The 24144-nt window shown below is 40.1% G+C and overlaps 1 protein-coding gene across 6 annotated transcripts in view; it reads right to left on the bottom strand.

The window, feature by feature from the left end:
* MAP3K1 (mitogen-activated protein kinase kinase kinase 1) overlaps positions 1-24144 on the bottom strand; it is an 81956-nt gene that overhangs the window by 46771 nt on the left and 11041 nt on the right. For 2 of the 6 annotated variants that reach the window (XM_029216213.1, XM_029216219.1), the window contains exon 2: positions 13499-13580. The exons of 1 other annotated variant lie outside the window; for it this stretch is intronic. In XM_029216213.1, coding sequence (XP_029072046.1) covers positions 13499-13548 — 50 coding nt within the window. In that variant the 5' untranslated portion in view covers positions 13549-13580. Of the gene's footprint in view, positions 1-13498; positions 13581-15036; positions 15149-16556; positions 17198-20858; positions 21805-24144 lie in introns of those variants that run through there. 3 more of the 6 variants (XM_029216215.1, XM_029216218.1, XM_029216214.1) reach the window with 3 other exon arrangements.

The raw sequence follows: 24144 nt of genomic DNA, 5'->3' as shown, positions 1-24144 counted from the left end.
GTCAGGCAAGGTGTTAGGTGCTTTACGAGTATTAACTCATTTCATCTTCCCGACAAACCTCTCAGGTCTTTACCATCTGAGGTCTGGAGAGGCTGGGTTACAAGCCCAGGGTCACACAGTTTTAAGTGGTAGGAACAGGCTTCAAACCCCACTCAATCTGACTTTGAAGCCTGTGCTCTTCACTGGTCTAGCAGGTCACTGTCAAATCTGATTTTGTCTTTACAGCGAGTCAGCATCAGATATCTAAGTTGATATCTACTTGATGAGGATTCAAAGAAGTTTAAACAAGTTTTTTAAATGGTGACTTTCGTTATAAGAATTAAAGAAGCACATTAATTTTATTCATTAGTAGAGTACGTCACTGTAATAGGAGTAACAAAGAGTATAATGATTATATGAAACCCTTCTGGAAATTAATGGGGTTTTACCTGAGTATACATAAAGATTTCCAGAACAGTTTAGATTATGGATAACTTTATTTAGGGAGAATCTCAATTCTCTCAGTGTCTAAGCAATCTCAAAGAACCCTGGAAAATGCACTGAATTATTTGGGACAGGCACAGTTCAGAGCCACCCAACTGAGGTCTGCTGGGAAGTTATCTTAGCAGCAGGAATTCACATACTAAAACCCACAAGCTGTGTTACCAAGAGGAGAGAGAGCAAGGGGGGAACTATCTCCCAAAACAAAACTAGACCACTCTGGGACCCTTAAAATTTAAGTTGCCAGGCAAAAGGCAAGAGAAGGAATGACTTCGGAAAGGATGACGAGAATGTGGTGAAGCATACAGGCTAACAACAGAGGCTAACCATCCCTTACCATCGACAGGGCACTGTGCTAACAGTGGGTCATCTCAGTCAATTCTCATGAGAATGGGACTCTTAACTATCCCACTGGCAGATAAGAAAAAAAGCAGGGAGGTTATGTGCCCAAGGTGATAAAGTCTGTGAAAAATACTGGATTTAACTCAGATAGGAATGATTTCCAGGGCAAAAGCAAACTTAGTATTTACAAGTGCTTAAAATTCATACACCTAGATCTGAGGCCAAAAAATCTGTATCTCAGTGGTGGGACAACTCTCTTTTTCCTTAAGATAATTCCTCCAGAGATACATTGTCATTGGCAACTGCTGGCCTTTTCCCTCTTCTGAGCAAGAAGGATTAGATAAAATCATTGGTAAGGCCAACCCTTCCATCTTTATGTAATGCAACATTTACAACATGTCTAATTTTACATAAGAAATAATATATAAAAGTGGCTCACATTATGAAAATTAGTCCCCAGAAGATTTCATTCCAGGTGTGCTCGGTAATGTTTGGCCCTAAGAACTAAAGATGGCACAACTCCTATTTATTTTTACCAAGAAACAGGCAACTACTTTTTTTTCCCTCAATACAGAATAAATATCCTCTCTTTAGCACAACAAAGGACTGTTGATTTCTTAATATGGGTATGGCCGTGGTATAATCAGTTTTATAATATGTTGAATCTCTATCAGAAATCTTCATCAGGGTGAGAAAGACTATTTCTAGTATTGTGTGCAAACCTTCCTATTTAGTCCTTTGAAGGATACAGGCACAGAATTTCATCCTCAAAAAGCTCACGTTGTGGTTAACTACATCAAAAATTAAATAATACGGAGGTCAGATAACAAAGCTGACAATATAGCTGACTATCAACAATGATTACAAGCAGCTTAATACCACCTTAGTTATTCTGATTGATTCATATTTATAAATTATTCTAAATTGTCTTGCACATACTAAAAATCAACTTATCTGATATCAAGGATTTCTTTCTATTAAAATATCACCCCATTTGAGTTTTAAGATTATAATTATTCTCCACTAAAAATTACAGAATTCTGAAAAGTAGAACATGGTACAGAATCGTGATAAGTATGTTTGAAATTAACCAGAATTAAACCAAAAAATTAGTGGATAATCATACTGCAAATACTTGCTCTCTAGCTGACCTAGGTCAGCCTAGACAAGGAAAGTGCAAGTTCTTTGAGGGCAGGTCCTTTCCCCTGGCATGTCCTGCAGCCACAAACAAAGCAACCAGAGCAACAGATGCCACGGACTTGATAAGCAACCAATGATTTGGAGTCAGAGCAGCTGGTTATCACTTCAAATCAACAAACATCTGGGAGGACTTCCCTGGTGGCGCAGTAGTTAAGAATCCACCTGCCAATGCAGAGGACGTGGGTTCAAGCCCTGGTCCGGGAAGATCCCACATGCCACGAAGCAACTAAGCCCGTGTGCCACAACTACTGAGCCTGCGCTCTAGAGCCTGCAAGCCACAGCTACTGAGCCCACGTGCCTAGAGCCCGTGCTCCACAACAGGAGAAGCCACCACAAGGAGAAGCCCACGCACCGCAATGAAGAGTAGCCCCCGCTCGCCACAACTAGAGAAAGCCCGTGGGCAGCAACGAGGACCCAACCCAGACAAAAAATTAAAAAAATAAATTAATTAAAAAAAAAAAAAAAAACTCATCAGGAGGAAAAGATAATTCAGACAGCTCAAACATACAGCAAATTCAGGCGGGAAGTAGTTATGTAGAGACAATCAAGTATATGCAATGACTATTAAAATTGATAAGAAATTTAAAGAAAATTAAAGGAAATAAGATGAATCAAGTCAGTAATCAAGTTAGGTTAGTAAGGAAATGAATATCCTAGACGATTTAGCAATTTGAAATAAAAAATATTATTTTTTAAAAAGTAGTCAAGGAGGAAAACCAGAGAAGGTGAGGGCAGGTGTCTCTTCAAGTGAACACCTCTCATGTGTGGGCATAAAAGAAAACAAATCAGACTAAAGTGAAACCAACACGTCAGTTCTATAATGTCTTATGATTCAAGTTCAATGAAATTCACTGACTTGTCACAAATTATGAGCTGAAATTTGATGGCAATATTTATGCAGACAAGTGAAAATTGTAAAAATAGAACTGGACAGAAATGAGTTTTGTGATTTTGTAAGATTCATCGTGTCACAAAATATATGAATATCTTAGTGACAGAAAAACTGAATGCAGTTCTGTTACCAATGATAAAACAAATGGACTGAAAAGTTGCTAGGTGTCCCTGGAACGTTTATTACTTAAACTAAATATTTTACAAAAATACTTTATTTACTCATCAAAGTAATCACTTCTGTAACAAAATTTCTAAGTACTACTATTCTACCCATCTTCCTATGGGATAAGATTCACACTATTCTTTTCTTCTCACTCATGAACTCAAGAAAATCTACAGGTTTAATGTAAACTATTTTTTAAGAGTCATTGTTTACAGGGGGAGTTTAAAACCAATATGGTTGCATTTCTCATTTGTTCCTTTCCAATAAAAACCCATGAGAGCTTCAAATACTTTTTACTCTGTAAGCCTGTATTCTTTTAATATTCAGTGCTAAAAATTCCACTGTTTATTCCTTCCTTTGTTGTGTCCTTGATAACTGATGAAGAACCTTTTAGAAACCTTTGGGGGAAAAATGGGACGTATGAACATCCTCTTCTTTAATTGTTGAATATAGATCAGTAAGCAAGGAAAAGGATGCTAATTTTTTACAGTATTTGGCTAAATGTGTATTTGCTTTCAAGAGTTCCTCTTTCATGCTACTTGACAAACCTAGGGTTGGGAATGTGTAAAAGACAACTGATGCATAAATGTAAGCGAGCTTTTATACTACATTACAGAAGTATATCGGAACTCCCTACACTACTACTATTGGGGCAGTTTTCAGAAAAGCAATGTGTCCTGTCCTCCATCTAAGGGCACTGGTACATAATCCATGGCACAAAGCAGGTATTCCACGGGGAAAAGATGGCTGCTCCTTCACCATTTTGGTTTTCATCAAAAAGCTCCCAAGTCAGTGTTATGGGGGGCTCTGATGTATGTTTTTCTTTGGAACCTTCTCCAATGGGTGTGTGATTACATTTTCACTAAGTCAATTATCTTGAAAGAAATGTGGCAGCTTCAGTTTGAATATTCTAAAAGATCAAATGAACAAAACTAATAATTGCAAAAGTGGTATGTTACTGCACATTTTCCCTCCCACAGTTTAAGAAAAGTGGTTTAAAGTTAAAAATGTAACATTTTGAGTACCTTCTGTGTTAATAAAAACCCTTGGACTGTTTTTAACATTCCCAGATTAATGGATGAGAAGGCATATAGTGCTGAAGTAGAGCACAAAGCCCTCTTACAGCCTTTTTGCTAGGAGAATGATTTCTTTCAAACCCCGTGGAACAGCTAGCACTATTTCTACAGTACTTCCTCCTAGCTGGTGGGAAGGCATGTTAACTGGGATGCTCAGAATGAGGAAGAATGACTTCCTGACAAATGTAGCTTTTCTTCTCTATGCTTTTAATGCTAGAAAACCACTCTGTTCAATGAATGTTGGCACGCCTACTACGTGTAAGCTCTGGGGTAGGCAACAGAGATACAAATACAAAGTGGGATTAAGAAAAGTAAGACAGAATCTCTATCCCTCTAGGTGCTTAGTCTAGCAGAACAGAGAAAACAGATGCCAACCCTGCTATAATAGATGTATTTTAATATATCATAAATAGTTGCAAGGATGGAGTGGATCTCCATCTTAATTTTATCTAGGAGAGTCCTAGAAAGATCTACAGAGGAGGTGATGCCTGAATAATATATATATATTTTGTGTGTGTGTGTGCGGTACGCGGGCCTCACTGTTGTGGCCTCTCCCGTTGCGGCGGACACGCAGGCTCAGTGGCCATGGCTCACGGGCCCAGCCGCTCCGCGGCATGTGGGATCGTCCTGGACCGGGGCACGAACCCGTGTCCCCTGCATCGGCAGGCGGACTCTCAACCACTGCGCCACCAGGGAAGCCCGCCTGAATAATATTTAATGAAAGAACAGGACTGGCAGGCTTGGAGCCAATGAAGGCTGAAAGATTTTCTTGACAAAAGAAACAGCTCTGGTGAAAATAATGTTCTATAGAATATTAAACAGTTTATGATTCTGCTGTTTAGGAAACACTAAAATAAACACGTTCATTTAAAGACCTATGTGCATCATATTTTTCCAAGAGGGAAAAAAAAAAAAGAAGGTAACACAGTATTCCTTGCACTCATTTGGCACAGAAGTCCTTTAAGCAAAACATCTTTGACAGAGTAGTAGTGGTCCTTAGAGAGAAATGTGTATGTGATCATCTCTATATCCTTTCTGGCTCAAATGAGTCAATAGGTCTAAGAAGAAAAATCCAGAGAAGAAACTGACACCAGCTGTTTTAATGTCTTAATATAAGGCTTCACGAGCTATCATAAAATTCAGCAATTGTCTTTAGTGCAACTAAGCCTCCAAGAATCAAAATATGTGGGGAAAAGATCACCTGACAGCCAGCTTGAGATGAGTAAATTCACCTGGTACAAACTCATCTTAAGAGAAGTGGATGTCAGACATACAAACGTGGCCCAATCTAACCACTAGCAGAGGCCAGAGTTTGTCACTAAGATTTGCCCCAGGCCCAGTCTGCTCACTCTCTGCCAAGGACTTAGGTCCGGGGTGAAGACAAAGAAGGTATCAGCCGAAAAAACAAAGCCAAAAACCCGATAAGCCATTTGCTCTAAATAGCTCTATATGCCTAGAGGAAAGCCCCAGAATCTGAAATAAAAAAGGGGCCTGGGGCACGGACCTCACTTCACTGCAAACCCCTGGAGCTCTGGCACAGTGGAAGCACTCGTGTGTCTTCAGCACTGATGACAGCACTCCTGGCAGTGACTGGTGGGAAGCAGATCAGGGCAGAAGCAGCATCAGTGCTCAGCAGAGGCAGTGAGACCAGTGCGGCTGAAAGAGGCGAGGGCAATGGCCGAGGAGGCAGAGCTGTCCAGAGATGGCTACAGGGAACTGACCAAATTCGTTCACTAGTCATGCCAGGCCCACACTGGGGAGTTTAGAAAGTATGGCGGTGGGGTTTGTTAGGGGCACTGATGGGGCAATAGCCACCCAAACCAGTAAAATCTTGGTTGTATACATAGCAAAATCAAAAGGGCTTCTTATTCAACAGAAATGACATAACTTGAAGGACATGTTCCTAGGATAGGGTAGATAAAGAAGTCATACCACAAACATCATCAAGATGGATGGCATGGTGATCAGTGGCATGAGCTCTGGAGCTAGAATGCCTGAGTTAAAATCCAAGGTCTGACACCTACTAGCTGTATGGCTTTGGCCCAAGTTATTTAACCTCTCTGTGCCTTTCACTGTTTTAAGCCCTTAGCATATAGTTCTCATCTCACAGTTTTAAAATGAATGAACATGGATGAAGCACTTAAAATAGTGCCAAGTATATGGTAAGCACACAATAAATGCAACTACTACAACTATTACTATGATCATTATTTATGATCTGCTACTCTTTATGGAGCACCTCCTCTGAACTCGGTAACATGCTAGGTACTATCCTTACAAGGGCTCCAACTCTCACACGAGGCTACAATGTAAGTAAGACACGTTGTCTCCCTTGTGCAGACAAAGAAACTCTTACAGAAAGATAAGTAACTTGACTAAGGATCCACCACAGTAAGTGGGAATTCTTTGTTTCAAAACCAGGTCTCTCTGGCTTCAAAGCCCTGTGCTCTTCCTTCTAGTCTATGTTACACATAATTTCTTTCAACAATATGTTAGTTGAAAAACAGATGAAAATAGCAAAATACAACTATTTTTTTCTAGTTTCAGGAGGTAACAATGTTGATTAGAGACATCTGGAATGTGAAGACTGCCAAACAAGGCTACTACGTGGCCCACTACCGGTGGGGTGCAAGGAGGGAGGTAAGAAGACAAAGGAGGCTCCAACTGTGTCTTTAATATTCGTTTCTTTAAAGCACAGATACCCAATTGCAGCAAATATGATAAAATATTAACATTAAATACAGGCAACGGTTTTATGGCTGTTCATTATATTATGCTCTAATATTTTCCCTCTGTATGACTGATATATTCCTTAAAAATAAACATGTGCTACTGAATTACTCTTCTCTACATTGTGGGAGGCTTCACAGAACCAAAGAAAAATAACAGGACTGGGGAGTCTTGAGATTAAGAGCCAAGTCATAACTAGGCCATTAGCCAGCTACATAATCTTTAAGCGATCCACAACCTTTCTGGAATTTAAGAATTTACCAAATCAGATCAGACTACAAGATTCAGGGCCATCCAGAATGAACATGATTCATTTATTAATGCCACTATGTAAATGCTATAGTTCTGTGAGGGAGAAATAATATCAAAAAATATAAAGCTCAACAGGATCCACAAACTCCCTCTAATTGTTATATCTGGAGAGTACCTCCCAATAGTTTATTTGTATAAAATATTCTTTGTACATCTATAATCCAGTGGCTCCTGGTGTTTTAAAATGTGAGAATCCTTTCTCAACATTACCAACACCATAGAACAAATACGGATCCACAGACCCTGTGAAAACTCAGGCTAGAAATTACTAAACTTTTAGACTCAGTACCCCTGATAGGCACTATGATAAAAGCAATTCAAATCTAATTACTAAAAAGGGTATGTATTATGTACAAGGGACTCTATCAAAGCTCTCTCAGAAAGATAAAACAACCGTTAGGAGAAACATTCAAGAAAGGAGAGACCACAAAACATGGATTTCAAGAGGTTTTTTTTTAAACACTGAAAACATTAACCTTTCTAGCTTTTTTGTTTTTAAATGAAAGAACCACAGATTTCTCTTCCTTAAAAGACACATAACCATTTTGCATATTTAAGTGCTCTGAGTCAAAAAGATATGAAGTAGTAGCCTGAAATGAGAAATGAAGCATGGTGGCTTTCTGGCCAAGTCTCAGCTTCAGTTGTGACAATGTTCCAATCTGAATTCTAACTCCCGAGTCCAGGGCTCTCTGCGGCCACAAAGCCTGCTTTTCCCATAATGTGGTATCATCATTTCAGAAATGCTTAATCTGTGTCAAGTTAGAGAGGTGAGAGTTTGCTTTTTTTAAATGGAGAAAAGCTGGGATACAGTGTTAACATTTAATGAGTCATTCTGACTGCTAATATGAAAACACAATTACTGCTAAAATTTTTTTGCTTTTGTATTATTAGAAAATCATAATATTTTCAGAGAATGCTTGCCATTCAGCCAATTAGTACTCCTTATTTAAGTGACATGAATAGATGTCACTGCAATTTATTTACTTATTTATTTTACTTTTAAGATCTACTCTCTCAGATGCAATTTATTCTTTAAACTGAAAAAAAAAAGTGACATCTTTGGTTAATTACATCTGGTATTTAAGACATAAGCTTGACATATTTGGGTTAGACAACTTAAACATTTTATATGGAATGAATTTTAATACCTTACACAATATATTTTTTTGGTTTTTTGTTTTTTTTTTTTTTGTGGTACGCGGGCCTCTCACTGTTGTGGCCTCTCCCGTTGCAGAGCACAGGCTCCGGACGCGCAGGCTCAGCGGCCATGGCTCACGGGCCCAGCCGCTCCGCGGCATGTGGGATCTTCCCGGACTGGGGCACGAACCCGTGTCCCCTGCATTGGCAGGCGGACTCTCAACCACTGTGCCACCAGGGAAGCCCTATTTTTTTGTTTTTGACTTTAGGATTTTAATACAAAATATCATCCCTCAGTGGGCTGTACGATTAATCTGTCTACATCAGCAAGTATAGATCAATTTAGCATACAGTTCACCTCCTTTAAAAAAAATCACTCCCTACTTGCACAGTCCAATAAACAAGTGGAAAAGCTGGAGACAATCGATGCCTAGCAATGTATTAAGCCAATACACCACAAACGTGCCAATAATCTACAAATAATGGCCACGTAAATTCTCAAATGAAATCTTTTACTTCTGATACTGGTGTGTTTGCTAGTGTTCATGTTCTCAACCTTTCACAGATAAGAACTACCGAAAAGTACCACGTGGTTTATTTTGAAGTAGGTATTTGGATTTGAACCTCAGGAATCTCCCCAAGTGACCTATGGCCAAGTTGTGATCCAACAATCTCTGTACTAATAATCCCCTGGGAGACTGAGGTCTCCCCAGTAGATCTTGACCAATGTCATAAATTCCTCAATCCCTTTCAATTATTCCAGAATAATTCCTATTCACTGAGTGTCCATACACCCATCTTAAAACAAACAAAAAACCCTTCAGCTAGAGAATACATTAAAATAATGGGAAGGTTTTGAAACTTGCAAAGAGCTGAATCATGCTTATGTGTAGGTTTTGTTTCTACAGTTGGTTTTAGAGGCACAAACTCCCTCTAAGAATACTAGCCACCCTAGTTAATCCATTGGAAGATAGGATCAAGAGTGAATCTAACTTCTTTGTTCACTGTCTGGCATAAATTACCTATTGGAATTAATTATAGTACACAGTTGGAGAAACCAAGGATTCAAAGTGAAACAGAACATTCTAGGAATGGAATGGGAGGAGAGAAAAAAAACCTTCATTCAATAGGTGGCACTCTTTCCTTAAAAATGTAACTTAGGCAATTATTAATATTAAAGATGTCATCTGCCCACAAATAACTTGAAATAGAAGCCACATTAATTCCGATATCCTGTCCCAAATATAGTCTGAATCATTACATTCCGTCTACCTGAATAATGTCTTCTCATTTCAATGGAATTTTTTAGATGTTCATAAATATGCTAATTTCTTTTCACTGTAGCAAAAGCTACAATTTAGGAGAACCAAAGAATCGCATTTATTTTAAACTGGCAGGTTTTGACTTACAGTTTAGCCTGATATATGCTTCAAAAGCCATTCTTCCTAGCCATTTTCTAATTTTAAAGAATTCAATTATAAAAGAATAACCTGAACGGAAATGGGGCAAAGAACTATACTTGTACTTTATAAATTGTATTATTGTTTTCTGTTTTAAAACATGACAGCAACTCTTTCATAAGCATGCATATTAATATTCTTTTTAATTAAATAACTGACTAAGGGCTTCCCTGGTGGCGCAGCGGTTGGGGGTCTGCCTGCCAATGCAGGGGACGCGGGTTCGTGCCCTGGTCCAGGAGGGTCCCACGTGCCGCGGAGCGGCTGGGCCCATGAGCCATGGCCGCTGAGCCTGTGCTCCGCGATGGGAGGGGCCACAGCAGTGAGAGGCCCGTGTACCGCAAAAAAACTGACTAAATTCATTATCATTCTGGCTGAAACTCAAAACCTTTACGTTGAAAAACAGAAAAATGTTGACAATTAATAAAATGTGAGTTTATCTAGTATACAGAAGAAGCAAAAAATAAAAATAAAATTTGTCTAATTTTCCTTAGGTATATCCTGTAGTTCCCACCTCATCACAAGTTCTAGGGTCCTCCCTTCCTCGGAGAAACTATCCCAGAAGCTGCCTTCAGCCTTCCCCACTGGTCACAGCCCCTCTAACTCAGTCGGGGCTGGTGGGGGGGGGGGGGGTCCTTCCTCAGTCCCAACTCAGCAAATAGCACTCTGTTATAATGGTTTCTTACTTGTCTGTCTCCAACATTTGACTGTGAAATCCTTGAGAGCAGAAATGAGTCTTAACTTTATGCTCCTTGCCCCAGCAGAAAGCTTGGCATATGGCAGACACTCAGTAAATATGTGCTGAATAAAGGAACAGATTGATCTTTCCCCTCGGGCTGTGTTTTTTCTTGATGGCAAGGCCTATGTCCTACTCATCCACCACTCTAACAGTACTGACTCTGAAATGCCTGGTACTTGTACACACCAGGCTATGAGGAAGTAACACCCTTCCAATACGAAAGATCTCTAAGATGTAAATAAGCTTCACTGAGGCCTTTGTGTAAACTAACTCCCCACCATTAGTTTTAGGAACACTGCAGAAAGAGAGAAGAGCTGGGAATACCAGCTGTAGTAAGAGTGACAGATTTCACCCCCAGTAAAACACTGAGATGGTCAGTAAAGGAAGCCCAAAACCATAAGCTTAGATGCATGTATTTCAGTGGAAAAACCTTTTCCATAACTTTGGAACTTGTCCATATCTCTAATTTTGTTAATACCTATTGATTTTCCTGTAGTTAACAGGAAGAAAGAATTCTGAAGAAAATCCCAAAAGATTTTGTGCCTGGGAGGGAAGAGGCAGAAGACAAGACTACATCCTATTAGGAAGAAACCTGAGTGGAAGAAAGGGAACTAGCTGAGGAGGTCAATGAATGGGGTGTCTCCAGGGAAGGGACAGCGCTAGAACCCCCAATCCAGACTCCTCAAACCTGGATTCTCCTAGTTTGGAGGGGATACGGCTAGCAGGATGCATTTGAAACCACAGCATAAGCATGAAAAAAATAGAGCATCTACTTCTAGAATGTCAATTTTATTCCAAGATTTGGGAGAGGGGTGCAGTGACAGTTTTGTGTTAAAAATACAAATATGGGGCTTCCCTGGTGGCGCAGTGGTTGGGAGTCCGCCTGCCGATGCAGGGGACACGGGTTTGTGCCCCGGTCCGGGAAGATCCCACGTGCCGCGGAGCAGCTGGGCCCGTGAGCCATGGCCGCTGAGCCTGCGCGTCCGGAGCCTGTGCTCCGCAACGGGAGAGGCCACAACAGTGAGAGGCCCGCGTACCGCAAAAAGAAACTAAAAACAAAAAACAAATATGACTAAAACATAAAACTCAAATGAATTAAGGTAAACTATGAGGACTAAGGACTTGAATCAATTTTGTTCAATGTTCCAAGTAAGCATTCCCAGAATGGCAGGCTGCAGAGCATGCTCCCGGGTCCTTTCTCTTCAACAGAAGTTTGCCGAATGGATGTTCACCAATAAGCTAAAGCAGCTGTTCTCAACAACTTTCCCACAATCTGAGGATCACATATGTATGACAAAACTTCAAAAACTTGTTTAGGGGACATAAACAAATGTTTATCAATGGCACAACCACTAGCGACATATAAGTAACAAGTCACCCTCTACCTGAAGCAAAGATAAACCGCCTAAGTGCCAAAGTATCAGCCATATCTCTACCACTTTCCATCCAAGAAAGTCTATCAGTTATGCAAGATAATAAGCAATATTTACAAGGATATTTCTAAATATGTCCTAAATTATTTTTCTAAAAAGAAATCATTTTAAAACTTTGATATTTTATTATTACTAAGAAAGTACTCTTGGGTTACCTCCCCAGACTATCGCCACACCCACACCTTCGACATCAAAATCTGACAGGCTACCAGTCAGGTACACATGCTGCCTAAGTTAAAATGGGGCCTGGACAGTATTTCCATAAGGTAACTACTAACAGCAGTTAGGAAGAGGGTAGAAAAATGCAAGAGCCACCCGGAAGGCTTGGACAGAATGCAATCCTCTGAACATCTGGTGCAGGAAGGTCACTTTAGTGTTCATGTCATTCTAAGGGAAGGCCACAAAACATGAAAAAAAGTGCAAGCAGAAACCATGAAATGGATTCCAAGAATACTTACAACCATGTTTCTGTGAAGACATAATCTCTGTGGGAGCAGGGATTTTTGTCTGTTTCATCACTGCTATATTCCTAGTGCCTGGCATGTAGCCAATTCTTAATAAATTTGCCAGGTGGCTGAATGTTTTGTTACACCATGAGCAATAATAATTTAAACACCGAGAAAACCCCTACCAACATATTTCATAACCATGGCAAACTTCATCACAGACTGGCTTCCTATTCACTATGCAGTCAAGCACCCTCCAAGCCCCTCCCTTAAGAAATGTCAGTGTTCCAGGAAAGCACACTCACAACTTTAACAACAAACCTCCCCTCTTATGCTCTGTCTCTTCAGCCTATGAGCATTCTCCCTTCCTGCCTTAAAACAAAAACCAACCCAACCAACCCCAAAACGCTTCCCCGCTTTTGCAAATCCTTAGGCTTCTGCCTCTCTCCCACTCCGTCGTCCTCCTCCAGCTTCTCAAGAGGGGCCTGGGCTTCCTCACTGCCCTGTCATCCCTTAAGGAAGCTCAGTGGCTCCAATGCTCAATACTCCACTAAATTCTGGCCTTGAGGCAGTCACAGCTACCCTTGCATCCTGCCCAGTGGCATTACTACTGCTGACCATTTTCTCCTTGGGTAAAATAGTCTCCTCTGCCTCTCAGGTATCATTTTCCTGCAGGTTTTTCTCTGCTCTCTTCCAGGAAATCCTGGCACTGCTCGGAGGAATCTGAGCTAGAATTCCCCACTATCCTTTCAGAGGTATGGATATAAGCCGGGGCCTGCCTATCAAGAAATCAAAATTGCCCATAGGAAGTCCGCATTCATTCCTCAATTCTTGGCCATTGTGAGAGATTCTGAGAAACCCAAGACTGAACTGAGCAAAGGTACCATTAAAGAGAAGCGTCTCAGCCAGGAAACTTCAATCCCAGAGGCGGAATTACTATCAATGTAATAAGATATAAAGCTAAGCATATTTTACTTTCTACAAGTTGTTTTCTTAAAAGCTGTATATAAATACAATACACATAATAAAATCATTTTCAGGAGTCTGACACAATCATTCTTGATTTTTTTTGGGGGGGTGTCAACTCACGTTTTTATTAAGAGGGCTTTCTTAAAGCGCAACAGTATTTCTTTCTTCATCTTTTTTCTTCATTGCCTACATCATTTGTACCCTAAAAGGACAATCAACAGGCAGCATTCATGAAGTTGTCTCATATCCAGTGTGTACATGAAAATGGTCAAACCCAGGTAGAACCTACAACTACTCCTCAGTTTTCTCCAAGAGTTTCTCATGAAACTAGCTACTGGTAATCAGTAACTAGCTAGAGGACACAAGAACTGAATTATCTTGTTACCTACCAGCTCTTATCTGGGGATAGCTCAGTTCCTAGAACAGTAGTAGCCACATGGTATATCAGTAAACATTACTGAGTTTGGAATGACAGTGAAACTTTCCAGAAGCAGCACATATATAAGATTTCTGGGACTGCAAACACATTACTACTGTTATTTAAGAAACAAAATAATGGAATATTAGAGACCCAGTTAAGGGCAAAGATATTTATCTTGCCTTAAAGGAGATTTCAGTTTTACCTGAGTGACCTTTCTCTAGTTAAACTCAAAGATAATCTCCTTTGTTTGTTGGGGAGGCATAGGGTCAGGGAAATTACTGAATTCTCTCAGAGCCACTAAGCTCTTTTAATTATAGAAGATGCATGCTGAAGACAAAATACTTGATAGGCAGGCATTCGTTAACTTATATTACTAGTAGAGAACAAATAACAGTAAGAGAATAAATGAACTGAAGCCCATTTAGGCATAACGCTATATTGGATGTGTGCCTTAGAAATTAGTATCTTTATTCTAATGAGTAAACAGGCACAACCAACATTCAAAACACACCAATTAAAAGAATGCCGAAGTCTAAATTGAGCTTTAATTTGAAACCACTGGAAATGAAAACTAGCTATTATTTTCATGACCCATTTATAAAGAACTCTAACAGCTATGTTTAGTTGTAAACAAATAAATTTTAAATGCCTGAGCTACCCAAGGCAGCTACCTCAGAGCATGCAATAGGACATGCAGGTGTGAGCCTAGGAGAAGCCCAGAGGAGGGAGCGTGTGTATATACAGAGTAGAGGGTCAGGAGTTTTCACTCTGCCTCTTGCCCCCTAACTTTTCTGAGGTATTCCCACCAGCTGTAAAATGGGAAGATGCTTGTGTCGCAGGGCGAGGATGAGACAGTCTGTGCAAGCACTCTGTAAAGGGTGAAGGCTCCACAAGTGTTAACATTGACCATGCACTCCAAGCACATCTCCCATTCTGCTGGCAAAGGTGTGCGCATGAAGGAAGTTCAGCCACACCTGCACCCTGAGCCTACTCTCTTTTCTGGTACAGTAAACACACTGAAGTCTAAATTTGTGTTTACAACTGGTCTTCTTTTATAAGAACTTCACATAACAACGAAAAATGTTAAAACATTTCACTGATGCTTCCTGTATATTTTGGAGGACCTAAACAGCCAAGACAGGGAAAATGAGTAATAGACAATGAAATTTGTTCTCTGATGTAACTCAAACCCATCTCCTGATTTTAAAAAAATATTAAAATATGCATAAAAGATTACCATAAGGTTAAAGAGCACAGTCTTGGAGTCAAACTGCCAGGGTTCACACCCAGGCTTCACCCACCCACTAGGTGCCAGGTTACCTCACCTCTCAGGGTCTCTGTTTTCTCATCTGTAAAATAGGAATAAAAACTGCACTTACTTCACAAGGATAGTACAAGGCTTAAAATGAGACAAGCTATATAATGTACCAGTGTACCAGGCACAGAGGAAATTAACTACTATTGATATTTCCAATAAGACAAGCACAGCAGGAGAATGCAGCTAAACTAGGATGGACTAAGGTGAGCTACGCAGGGGCACCCTAGCCCCACACTGCACTTCAGCACTCAACCTCCTTACAATGACGGAACCTCTCTAATGCCACTCTAAGAGTCAGGAGGTTGTACTTTTGAATTCTAAAATACTGTGACCATAAATCCTAGGGCTTTATTTATTTTTTTTATTTAATTTAATTTTTTGGCTGTGCCACGTGGCATGTGGGATCTTAGTTCCCCGACCAGGGATCGAACCTGCACCCCCTGCACTGGAAGCATGGAGTCTCTGGACCACCAGGGAAGTCCCTTAGGGCTTTATTTTCACCCTTTGAAAGTAATTTCATATCCACCATCTCATTCGATCTTTTCAAATTCTGGTAGTAGGAAAGGTATCATTATTTCTAATTCACAGATGAGGACAGTCAGATTCAAAGCAGTTAAATAACTTTACTCAATGTCCTGCAGAAGTGGTAAGATAATACTGGAGACGGGCCTGATGGGCCTGAGCCAATGCCAACACTTAGTTCACCACAATAAGCAGTCGGAAAGCAGGTTAAGTACCTTTCAACTAAAGACACCTGGCAATTCCCTATCCAATAGTTACAAGGAAGAAAGAAGGAATCAGATATGTCCATAAGGAACTCTTGAATTTGAACTGCAATTTGAGTAGGCTTTTCATTTTACCTGAGACAGTAAAGACAGAAGTTTTGCATCAGAATAATTTTGGTTTTTAAAGTATTATCCACATTATCTCATCTTCAAGTAGCGCTACTTGACTACTGAGAGGTCAAAAAAGAATTCTCATGGTTATTAAAAAAAAAAGAATTCTCATGGAATTCATTTGTTTCTAATTTTTTTATCAGTCCTACATAAACAATCATAGATATTTTGAATAGACTAGAATGTTCAAAAGTGTTTTTTTAAATATTTAAAGTTCTAAGGGAAACAAATGGTCAATGATTCTAAATATTTAATAAGTGTGAAAGTTAGCATGCTACCAATTTTTTGAAGTGGCAGTCTAAAGGCCCACTTGGTGGTTAGTCGAATTAAACTTTAATTACAAAATGAACAATTAGGAAAACTTAAGTTACAAATCAGGGGTTAAAGCTAATTTAGGCCTAGGTCTTTGTGGCCCACCTCCCTCTCTCAGAGTCTAACTACCTCGGAAGCAGCCCGATGAGGTTTCGGAGTTCACTGGTTCTAGAGACTGATTTCTAGCCGCCACCACAACCCGACCTTCCTGCTCTCCATCCCGTTCCTGACCTGTCTCCTAAAAAACGTCCTGGTGGCTGCTTCTATGCTCCAGCAGGCAAGAACAGTTCAGCATCCTGTTGAGCCAGCCTTATTCAGGAGGAACAGCTCTTAGAGACACCTGAAATGATCCATGCCAAGGAATTCACCCTAGCTTCAGCTGCAGCACAGCAGCGGATCCCTCTGCTGCCCAGGATCCAACATGAGACTAGTGATGTTTCACTTCCCAGACCTATAGGAGAGACTCCAAAATAGTTACTGGGCTGTGATTCTGAAATTATAGCAGCTAAGAGTGCTGATGTCACCATTTCCCCCATGACAATTACAGGTGACATAATCCTGGAGGAGAGCTGGTGATGGCTGTCAGATCACCATAGTGACCACAGTCTCTGAACCTCAAATTCACACACATGATCCTAAGAAACCAAAATTTTATCTCATTTTCATGGGTAAGAGTTGTGGAAGACAGAGCTGGAATGCTGAAGTTTCAATGGTTTATGGACAGAAGACAGTATTGTATTTAAAAAGATGTGACACGTGGCTGCCTAAGCACATGGTAAAGAATGAATCAACATTTTAAATATATTATTCCTTAAGTAAAAACTTTTTACAAAACTTGTGTGTTATTTTCAATGTTTTTAATGTAGGCAATCTCCACAGCACACTAAAAAAAAAAAATCCTAGATTAGGTATCTAAAAAATGAATAATTAATAGTATGCAATTTTCTATGTCTTTGGGCTAACCTTTGCCACAGATTTAAAAACTCTCTGGCTTTTAAATAAAATGTATTTTTTAAAATGTATCTTTATTGGAGTATAATTGCTTCACAACACTGTGTTAGTTTCCTGTTGTACACCAAAGTGAGTCAGCCATATGCATACATATGTCCCCATATCCCCTCCCTCTTGAGCCTCCCTCCCACCCTCCCTATCCCACCCCTCTAGGTGGTCACAAAGCACTGAGCTGATCTCCCTGTGCCATGCGGCTGCTTCCCACTAGCTATTTTACATTCGGTAGTGTATATATGTCAATGCTACTCTCACTTCGCCCCAGCTTTCCCCTCCCACCCTGTGTCAAGTCCATTCTCTATGTCTACATCTTTATTCCTGCCCTGCAACTAGGTTCATCAGTACCATTTTTGTTGTTGTTGTTGTTTTAGATTCTATATATACGCGTTAGCATACAGTATTTGTTTTTCTCTTTCTGACTTACTTCACTCTGTAAGACAGACCCTAAGTCCATCTACCTCACTACAAATAACTCAATTTCGTTTCTTTTTATGGCCGACTAATATTCCACTGTATATATGTGCCACATCTTCTTTATCCATTCATCTGTTGATGGACATTTAGGTTGGTTCCACATCCTGGCTATTGTAAATAGGCTGCAATGAACATTGTGGTACATGTCTCTCTTTGAATTATGGTTTTTCAGGGTATATGCCCTACATTCACAAGAAATGATATACCAGGGCAGGGGTAACCCAACAGTATAAGGACGGGAAGTCAGCCTAGGAGTAAAAGTATGGTATAGGTAATCTAAAGTGTAAAGCAGATTTGATAAAAAATGCAAACCCTATAAATGTTCAATAAATAATTTATAAAATGAGATTTATTTTTAATAAAGAACAGAGAAATATAGGAAAAAGTGTGAATGCACTGGCACTACACGAGCCTTGCTACAGCACAGAATTCAGTGTAAGTTGCTTACTGAAGACCCTGTAATGGCAAGTTCCAGCACAACTTGTCAGCATGGAATGAAAAGTCAATACTTTAGCAAGACGTGTGTGTGTGTGTGTGTGTGTGTGTGTTGTGTGTGTGTGTGTGTGTATGTATGGGGGAGGTGGCAAGTCTATGTGTTGGGGACTGGGGGAGTAAGAAACAAAAACACAACTCAGAAAAAACAATTTCATCTTGGCTCAGTGCATGGCTGACCGTATTTTCTACTTAGATAAGAAATTTCTACTAATTTGTTTTTAGTAATTAAAATACATTATTTTGGTGAATCTTCAACAAGAATAAAGCATTATATTATACAATGTAATTCTGAACACATTTCTTTTTCAAGTTGCTGTACTTAGAGATGAGCTGACTTTACACACTAATGGTTTTATATGTTATCACCAAAACTTGGCCTAGGAAGTAAGAGGGAGAATAGAAATCAAGAAGTTCTTGAACATAAACCTTTTCTCTTCGATGCCAAAACTGCCTTTACGGGCCTAAGTGCCAAAAGGGAAAGCTTTGTTCTCATGTGTTTTGGGCATTATTTAAGACTCTCCTAGCAAATCTTCTTGCAGTGGAGGGAATGTTCTACTATCCACTTATAAAACTGCAGGATGATTTCAGTTTGCGTTGTGCAAATGACAGTCTAGCTGCCGTATTTATTGGTGACAAAACCTATAGCCAGTTACCATAGTCAGTCACGATAGGATGGAAGAATGGTGCTAAGGCAACCAAAGCTCAAAAGGACTTTGCTCTATTTCTTATCACAGCCTTGTCTGGAAATCACGTGCTGGTAGCATACAGTAAGTGCTCCCAAATATCTGAATAACTGATCACAACAATCAGAATTAGAGAGCTGTGTGGGTTTTAATGGAAGGAGGAAGGGTCAAGTATTCTTCACTACCAGGAATCTAAAACAGTAATTACTGTTGGATGTCCGGGTGCTCTGCAATGAATTATAAGCAGCTTCAGTTCTATATATGAAGAATAGTGACGGGCAAGGGAGTTTTGTGTGAATATGCTTCAAATTGGTGTAACCACAATGATTAAATCAGTTTAAAAGTTCAATTCCAAAACTATTTGAAACTCAAGATTTTCTACCACTTGAGCCCCCAAATTACTAGATTAAAAAGAAAAAAATTCATAGTGAAATTCATACTTTCCAGCAACTGCCAACTCTATATAAATCATGTGAAAAGAACTCCTGAAACAGAACGAAATCTGAATTTTCACAATTAGGAAACAATACAACTGTCTTTTAAAAGTTTTAGTTAAACAAAAGAGTATGTATACACATGCATGTTTACAAAAAGGTCTTTGTAAACATAGGAAAAAGTCAAAGGATTGCTTTGCTTATTACAGGTTATCCCTAGGGAATGTCCCTTCCTTATATAATTAAAGTTGAGGAAAAAAAGATAGTTTTTAACAGCAGTAAAGTTACTAAAAATTAGGCGTAAAGTTATTTTCAAAACTACTCTCTAAGCATATTTATTAAACACTAACATGCAAACGACCTTACCCTAATTTATTTTCTCCATTTTGCAAAATACTGTTCTCCCAACAGTTATATGCTTTCTAAAAAATACTTCTCATCATATAATGTCAGGTAAAAAATATGATTATCTCTTTTCTGAGCCTTCATTGCTTTTCATTTGCATTTCTTTTTATAGTTAGGTACCCAGCTTTAAAATTTCAAGAGTTTGTAAGTTCAAAAATCTACTTGTTTTAACAATTAGAACTAAATTTAGCCACAAGAAATAATTTTCAAATTAAAATTTTGGAATATAATTTGCTAGAGCTTGAAGGGAACGAAAAAATTATGTAAGCCAACCTCTTCTTTTCACAGATGAGAAAGAGACCCAGGGGATCAGCCTTAGGTCCTCACAAAGTGATGAGAACCCTCATTATGTCCTACCGATGACATGCTTTATCCCACATCACATAATTTTGAAAGTTGCATTTTCCATTATTCTCGTTAATAATTTCAAAATAATAAGGAAAATATACTGCTCCCAAGATGATGCATAATCTATATAAACTGCCTTTGTTACATCAATGGTAACTAGTAAGGGAACCGTGGGTCTCTTTACCTCATCCTCATCTGTACAGTCAAGGTTTAAGCAGTGAGTCTTCATAGTTACTTGCACTTATAGACAGTTAATTTTTACTGAGTGCTTTTCTGGGTTAAGAACCGGACTTCATTATCCTGTCTAATCACCCCCACTCACCCCATTTTCAAGATGAGAAATGTGAGTTTCAGAGAAGTTAAGGGACTTCTTTGGAGTCCAGCGACAGTAAGTGCCTAAGAGGACCTGACTCGTCGGGTCCAGCATCCTCATCACTACCCTGTGCTGCCCCTGAAATGTAATCGTGCAGTTCCAAAACACATTCATGACCAGAGTGGATGGAATGCATTTGCCTGATTACATTTCCCAATCTGTGAGCCTCTGAAACTATGGGAAGCTATTGGAAATGCAAGAGCCACACAGCTCCCAGACTGTGATCTCAGACTCAGACTGTCTTGCACCAGCTTTGATGTAACTCCCCCTCTGGGCCTCCTGACCGACTTCCTAGGGCACTGTAGTTACTTACCGAACTACAAAGGCTTTTTATTTTGTCCCAAGCACGGCGATCTAAGGATTGCCCAGTGGCGGCAATGAGGAGGCAGGGAGCTCTGCATGGTTCTCTGGCCAGAGCCAGGAACCCTATCCCAGGCTTGGCTGCTGAGCCTTGTCTGCACCCTGCTCCCACCCAGACAGGGCTACCTGAACTACACTCACAGTTCTCCATATCAGCGCGCAAGCCTACCATGGACTTCCGGGCCTGTGTGTGTTCTCCACACAACCCCACCCGCAGGCCACAGTCTCCCTCCAAGTCCCTTTCACTTGTTTAACTCCTCGGCATTCTTCACGACTTGGTGGACCTCCCATTTCCCAGAAAACCCTCCCTATACCCTCCTCATTCCCATCTGTCACCAGGCAGTCTGTTACCTTGTTAAACTCCTTCATGGGCTTCCCCACTGCTGGGTCCCCAGCACCTTGGAGCCTGGCTCACGGCAGTCACTCCAAGAGTGTTCATGAAGGCATGACCCTGCCCGTGTCAGGAGCGATGACAGCACTGACCACGGGCATTCATCCTGGCATGTTTACTACTCTGCCCTTTCGTTCTTCTAGAAAGAGCACCCACAGACCAGACAAAAAGATTTGGAATGACCCTACATCTGATGTGCTTGTTTTCCTATAACTTATCAGCTCCCCGGCACCTTGCCCATGGAGGCTGGGCAGCTGATATAAACCTTGTGATGGATGTGCCTAGGCCACAATCAAGCTCTGTGCTTGAAGCATTTGAGCATATTTGTTCTCTGACTTGAGATGGTCTTGGATTATTCTGGATGACAGCAATACAGTCGTCCCCCAGTAGCCACGGGACACTGGTTCCAGGACCCCTGCGGATACCAAAATCCACAGAGGCTCAAGCCCTTATACTGTAAAACTGTTTAGTACAGTCGGCTCTCGGTGCCTGCGAGCTCTGCAGCCTCAGATATGGAGGGCTGACTGTACACTGCTTGGCACCAAAATATTTTCCTGAGACTGTACCTCTGAAATTTTAACACAAATTAACAGAAAAATCTGATTCACTTTACAATAATGTATAATTTAAAAAGAACTTTTCGTAAACACTTGTTCAGTCAGACATGACTATGTATGCAATGACAGAGGAAAAACTAAAAAGTTTTAAAAGTGGGATATCTAACTCAGATACCAAGGAACTTTAAATCAAAGAGTTCAGCAAAATTCACAATACAGTACTGACTTCTGTAAATAGACACATTTATATTTAGTAGGATACCAATAATTCTTTATTGCAGAGGGAATAAAAACATATTAAAAAGTATCTCACAGCGGAGACAAAATGAGTGTTCCAGACAGAAGAAACAACATTTAGCACATTGAAAGAAAAGAAGAGTTAGCCGGGGAAACAAAAATGTGAACATAGCACTGAATGACTGGAGCAGGGAGTTCTGGAAGGGGGAGCTGAGAGGGGAGCAGAGCCAATTACCAGAGCTTCTGAACTACACTAAGGAGTCTGGACTTTATTCTCAGGATGAAGAAAAGTTGTTGGTTTTTTTTCTTCCTCTGAATTCGTTTATCTAAAGATAGAACACAGCCATTTGAAAGTGTGGAACACAATATCAACACAGAATAAAGTTGGGGAATTAAATTGAATTGTTACATTTCCTTTACATGAATAAGTATCTTAAAAGAAACAACTGTAGATTTTAAGATTTATTAAGACACTAATGACACAAGTAACTAACAGTATCTAAGTTGAGTGATACTGCTTGATTTTCAGGTTGGAAGATTATAATAACCTATATATTTCAATTAGATGGCAGCAAATACAAAAGCATCTTTTTAACTGTATAGTATACTGTAAGCAGGAATTCATTCTACAGCATTTCATCATTCTCCTGGCCTCAGTTTGTGTGTAGAAGGCATGCTGAACACCAGCAATTCAAATCACATAAATTATCCACCACTCACAAGGTGCAAAATCTATTATGCATATATTGGAAAAGAAATTATTTTTGAATGCCAGAAAAAGTGCCAATTATTTCTGATGGACTTGGGATTTCCCAGCTTTACCACTGATTAGCTATCTGAGCTGTTTAAGCCTGTGTTTCAGTTTCCTTATTTTTAAAATGAGAAGACTAGATTAGATTTTTGTCTACTGAAGTGTCAAGATCAGACTTGCATCATAGAAGCCTCACTCTACCTGCAGTGTAGAGAAACGACTGAGAAGAACATGTCCAAAAGCCAGAGGCTAGTTAGGAAGAAGGTTTGCAAGAACTGGGACAAGGTGACAGAGGCCTGACCCTGGGTTAGCAGCTGCGTGGGTGATTCCAGGGCTAGCAGACAACTGGCAAAAGAACTAGACGCTGACTGGAAGCTGAGGGTGAGAAAGCCAGAGGAGTAAGAGCACGGTGATGAGGGAGATGGTGACAGGAATTACCAACGGCACCGCAAAGGACCAGGAGATCTGAAGGGGAAGACAGAGAGGCTGCGGAAGACAGGGATTCAATTCGGACACTGCGCCGGCTGCAGTGCCTGGCAGAGCTGTACCTCCTGGTGAAGCTATCCCAGAGGCTCTGTCATTGAAGCCAAGATATTTTAGGCACCAAAATATTAATAAGAACGATTCAGCAAAGATACAGCTAATAGTCTTCTGATAGATCTTCTTCTCTCTAGTCAATGACATTCTTTTAGAATCTTCGTACAAAACTTGAAATGTGGTTATATAGGAATTTAGGCCCTTGGTGCAAGAATAAGATCTAAAGAAATGTATTTGGGAACTTTGAAATATTTGAAAATTTAGTATATGATAAAGGGGAAACTTTTAATCAATAAGCAGTGCTGGGACACCTAGCCAATCATTTGGAGAAAATTAAGTTAGGGCCCTGTGTCACCCCTTAAACTTCATACAGATAAGAGATTTTTTTTTAAAACCTAGAAAAATAGTATTAGAAAAGACTGGTGAATTTTTATAATCTTGCAGTAGGGAATAATAATAGCTATTACCTATACAGTGTTTGCCATGCATCAAGCACTGTTTTAAGAACTATACAAACACTTTGTCCTCACAACAACTCTGAAGTAGTATCTTCATTTTATAGTTGAGGAAACTTAAGTGCAAAGAAGTTAAGTAACTTCCCAGATACACTACTTGATAGTGGTGAAACTCTGACTAGAACTCAGGCATCTGTACTCTGAACCACTACACAGCCTACCCTCTCTAGAAGGCAAGGAATGGAGGGAGGGAGGGAGGGAGGAAGGGAGGGGGGGGGGGAGGGAGGGGGGGGGGGGGGGGGGGGGGGGGG

Source organism: Monodon monoceros, unplaced genomic scaffold (assembly GCF_005190385.1).
Source record: "Monodon monoceros isolate NGI ecotype Baffin Bay Population unplaced genomic scaffold, NGI_Narwhal_1 Super_Scaffold_12, whole genome shotgun sequence".
Taxonomy (NCBI): Eukaryota; Metazoa; Chordata; class Mammalia; order Artiodactyla; family Monodontidae; genus Monodon; species Monodon monoceros.
Note: the sequence above shows the minus strand (reverse complement) of the source record. Positions and strands in the feature narration are given on the sequence as shown.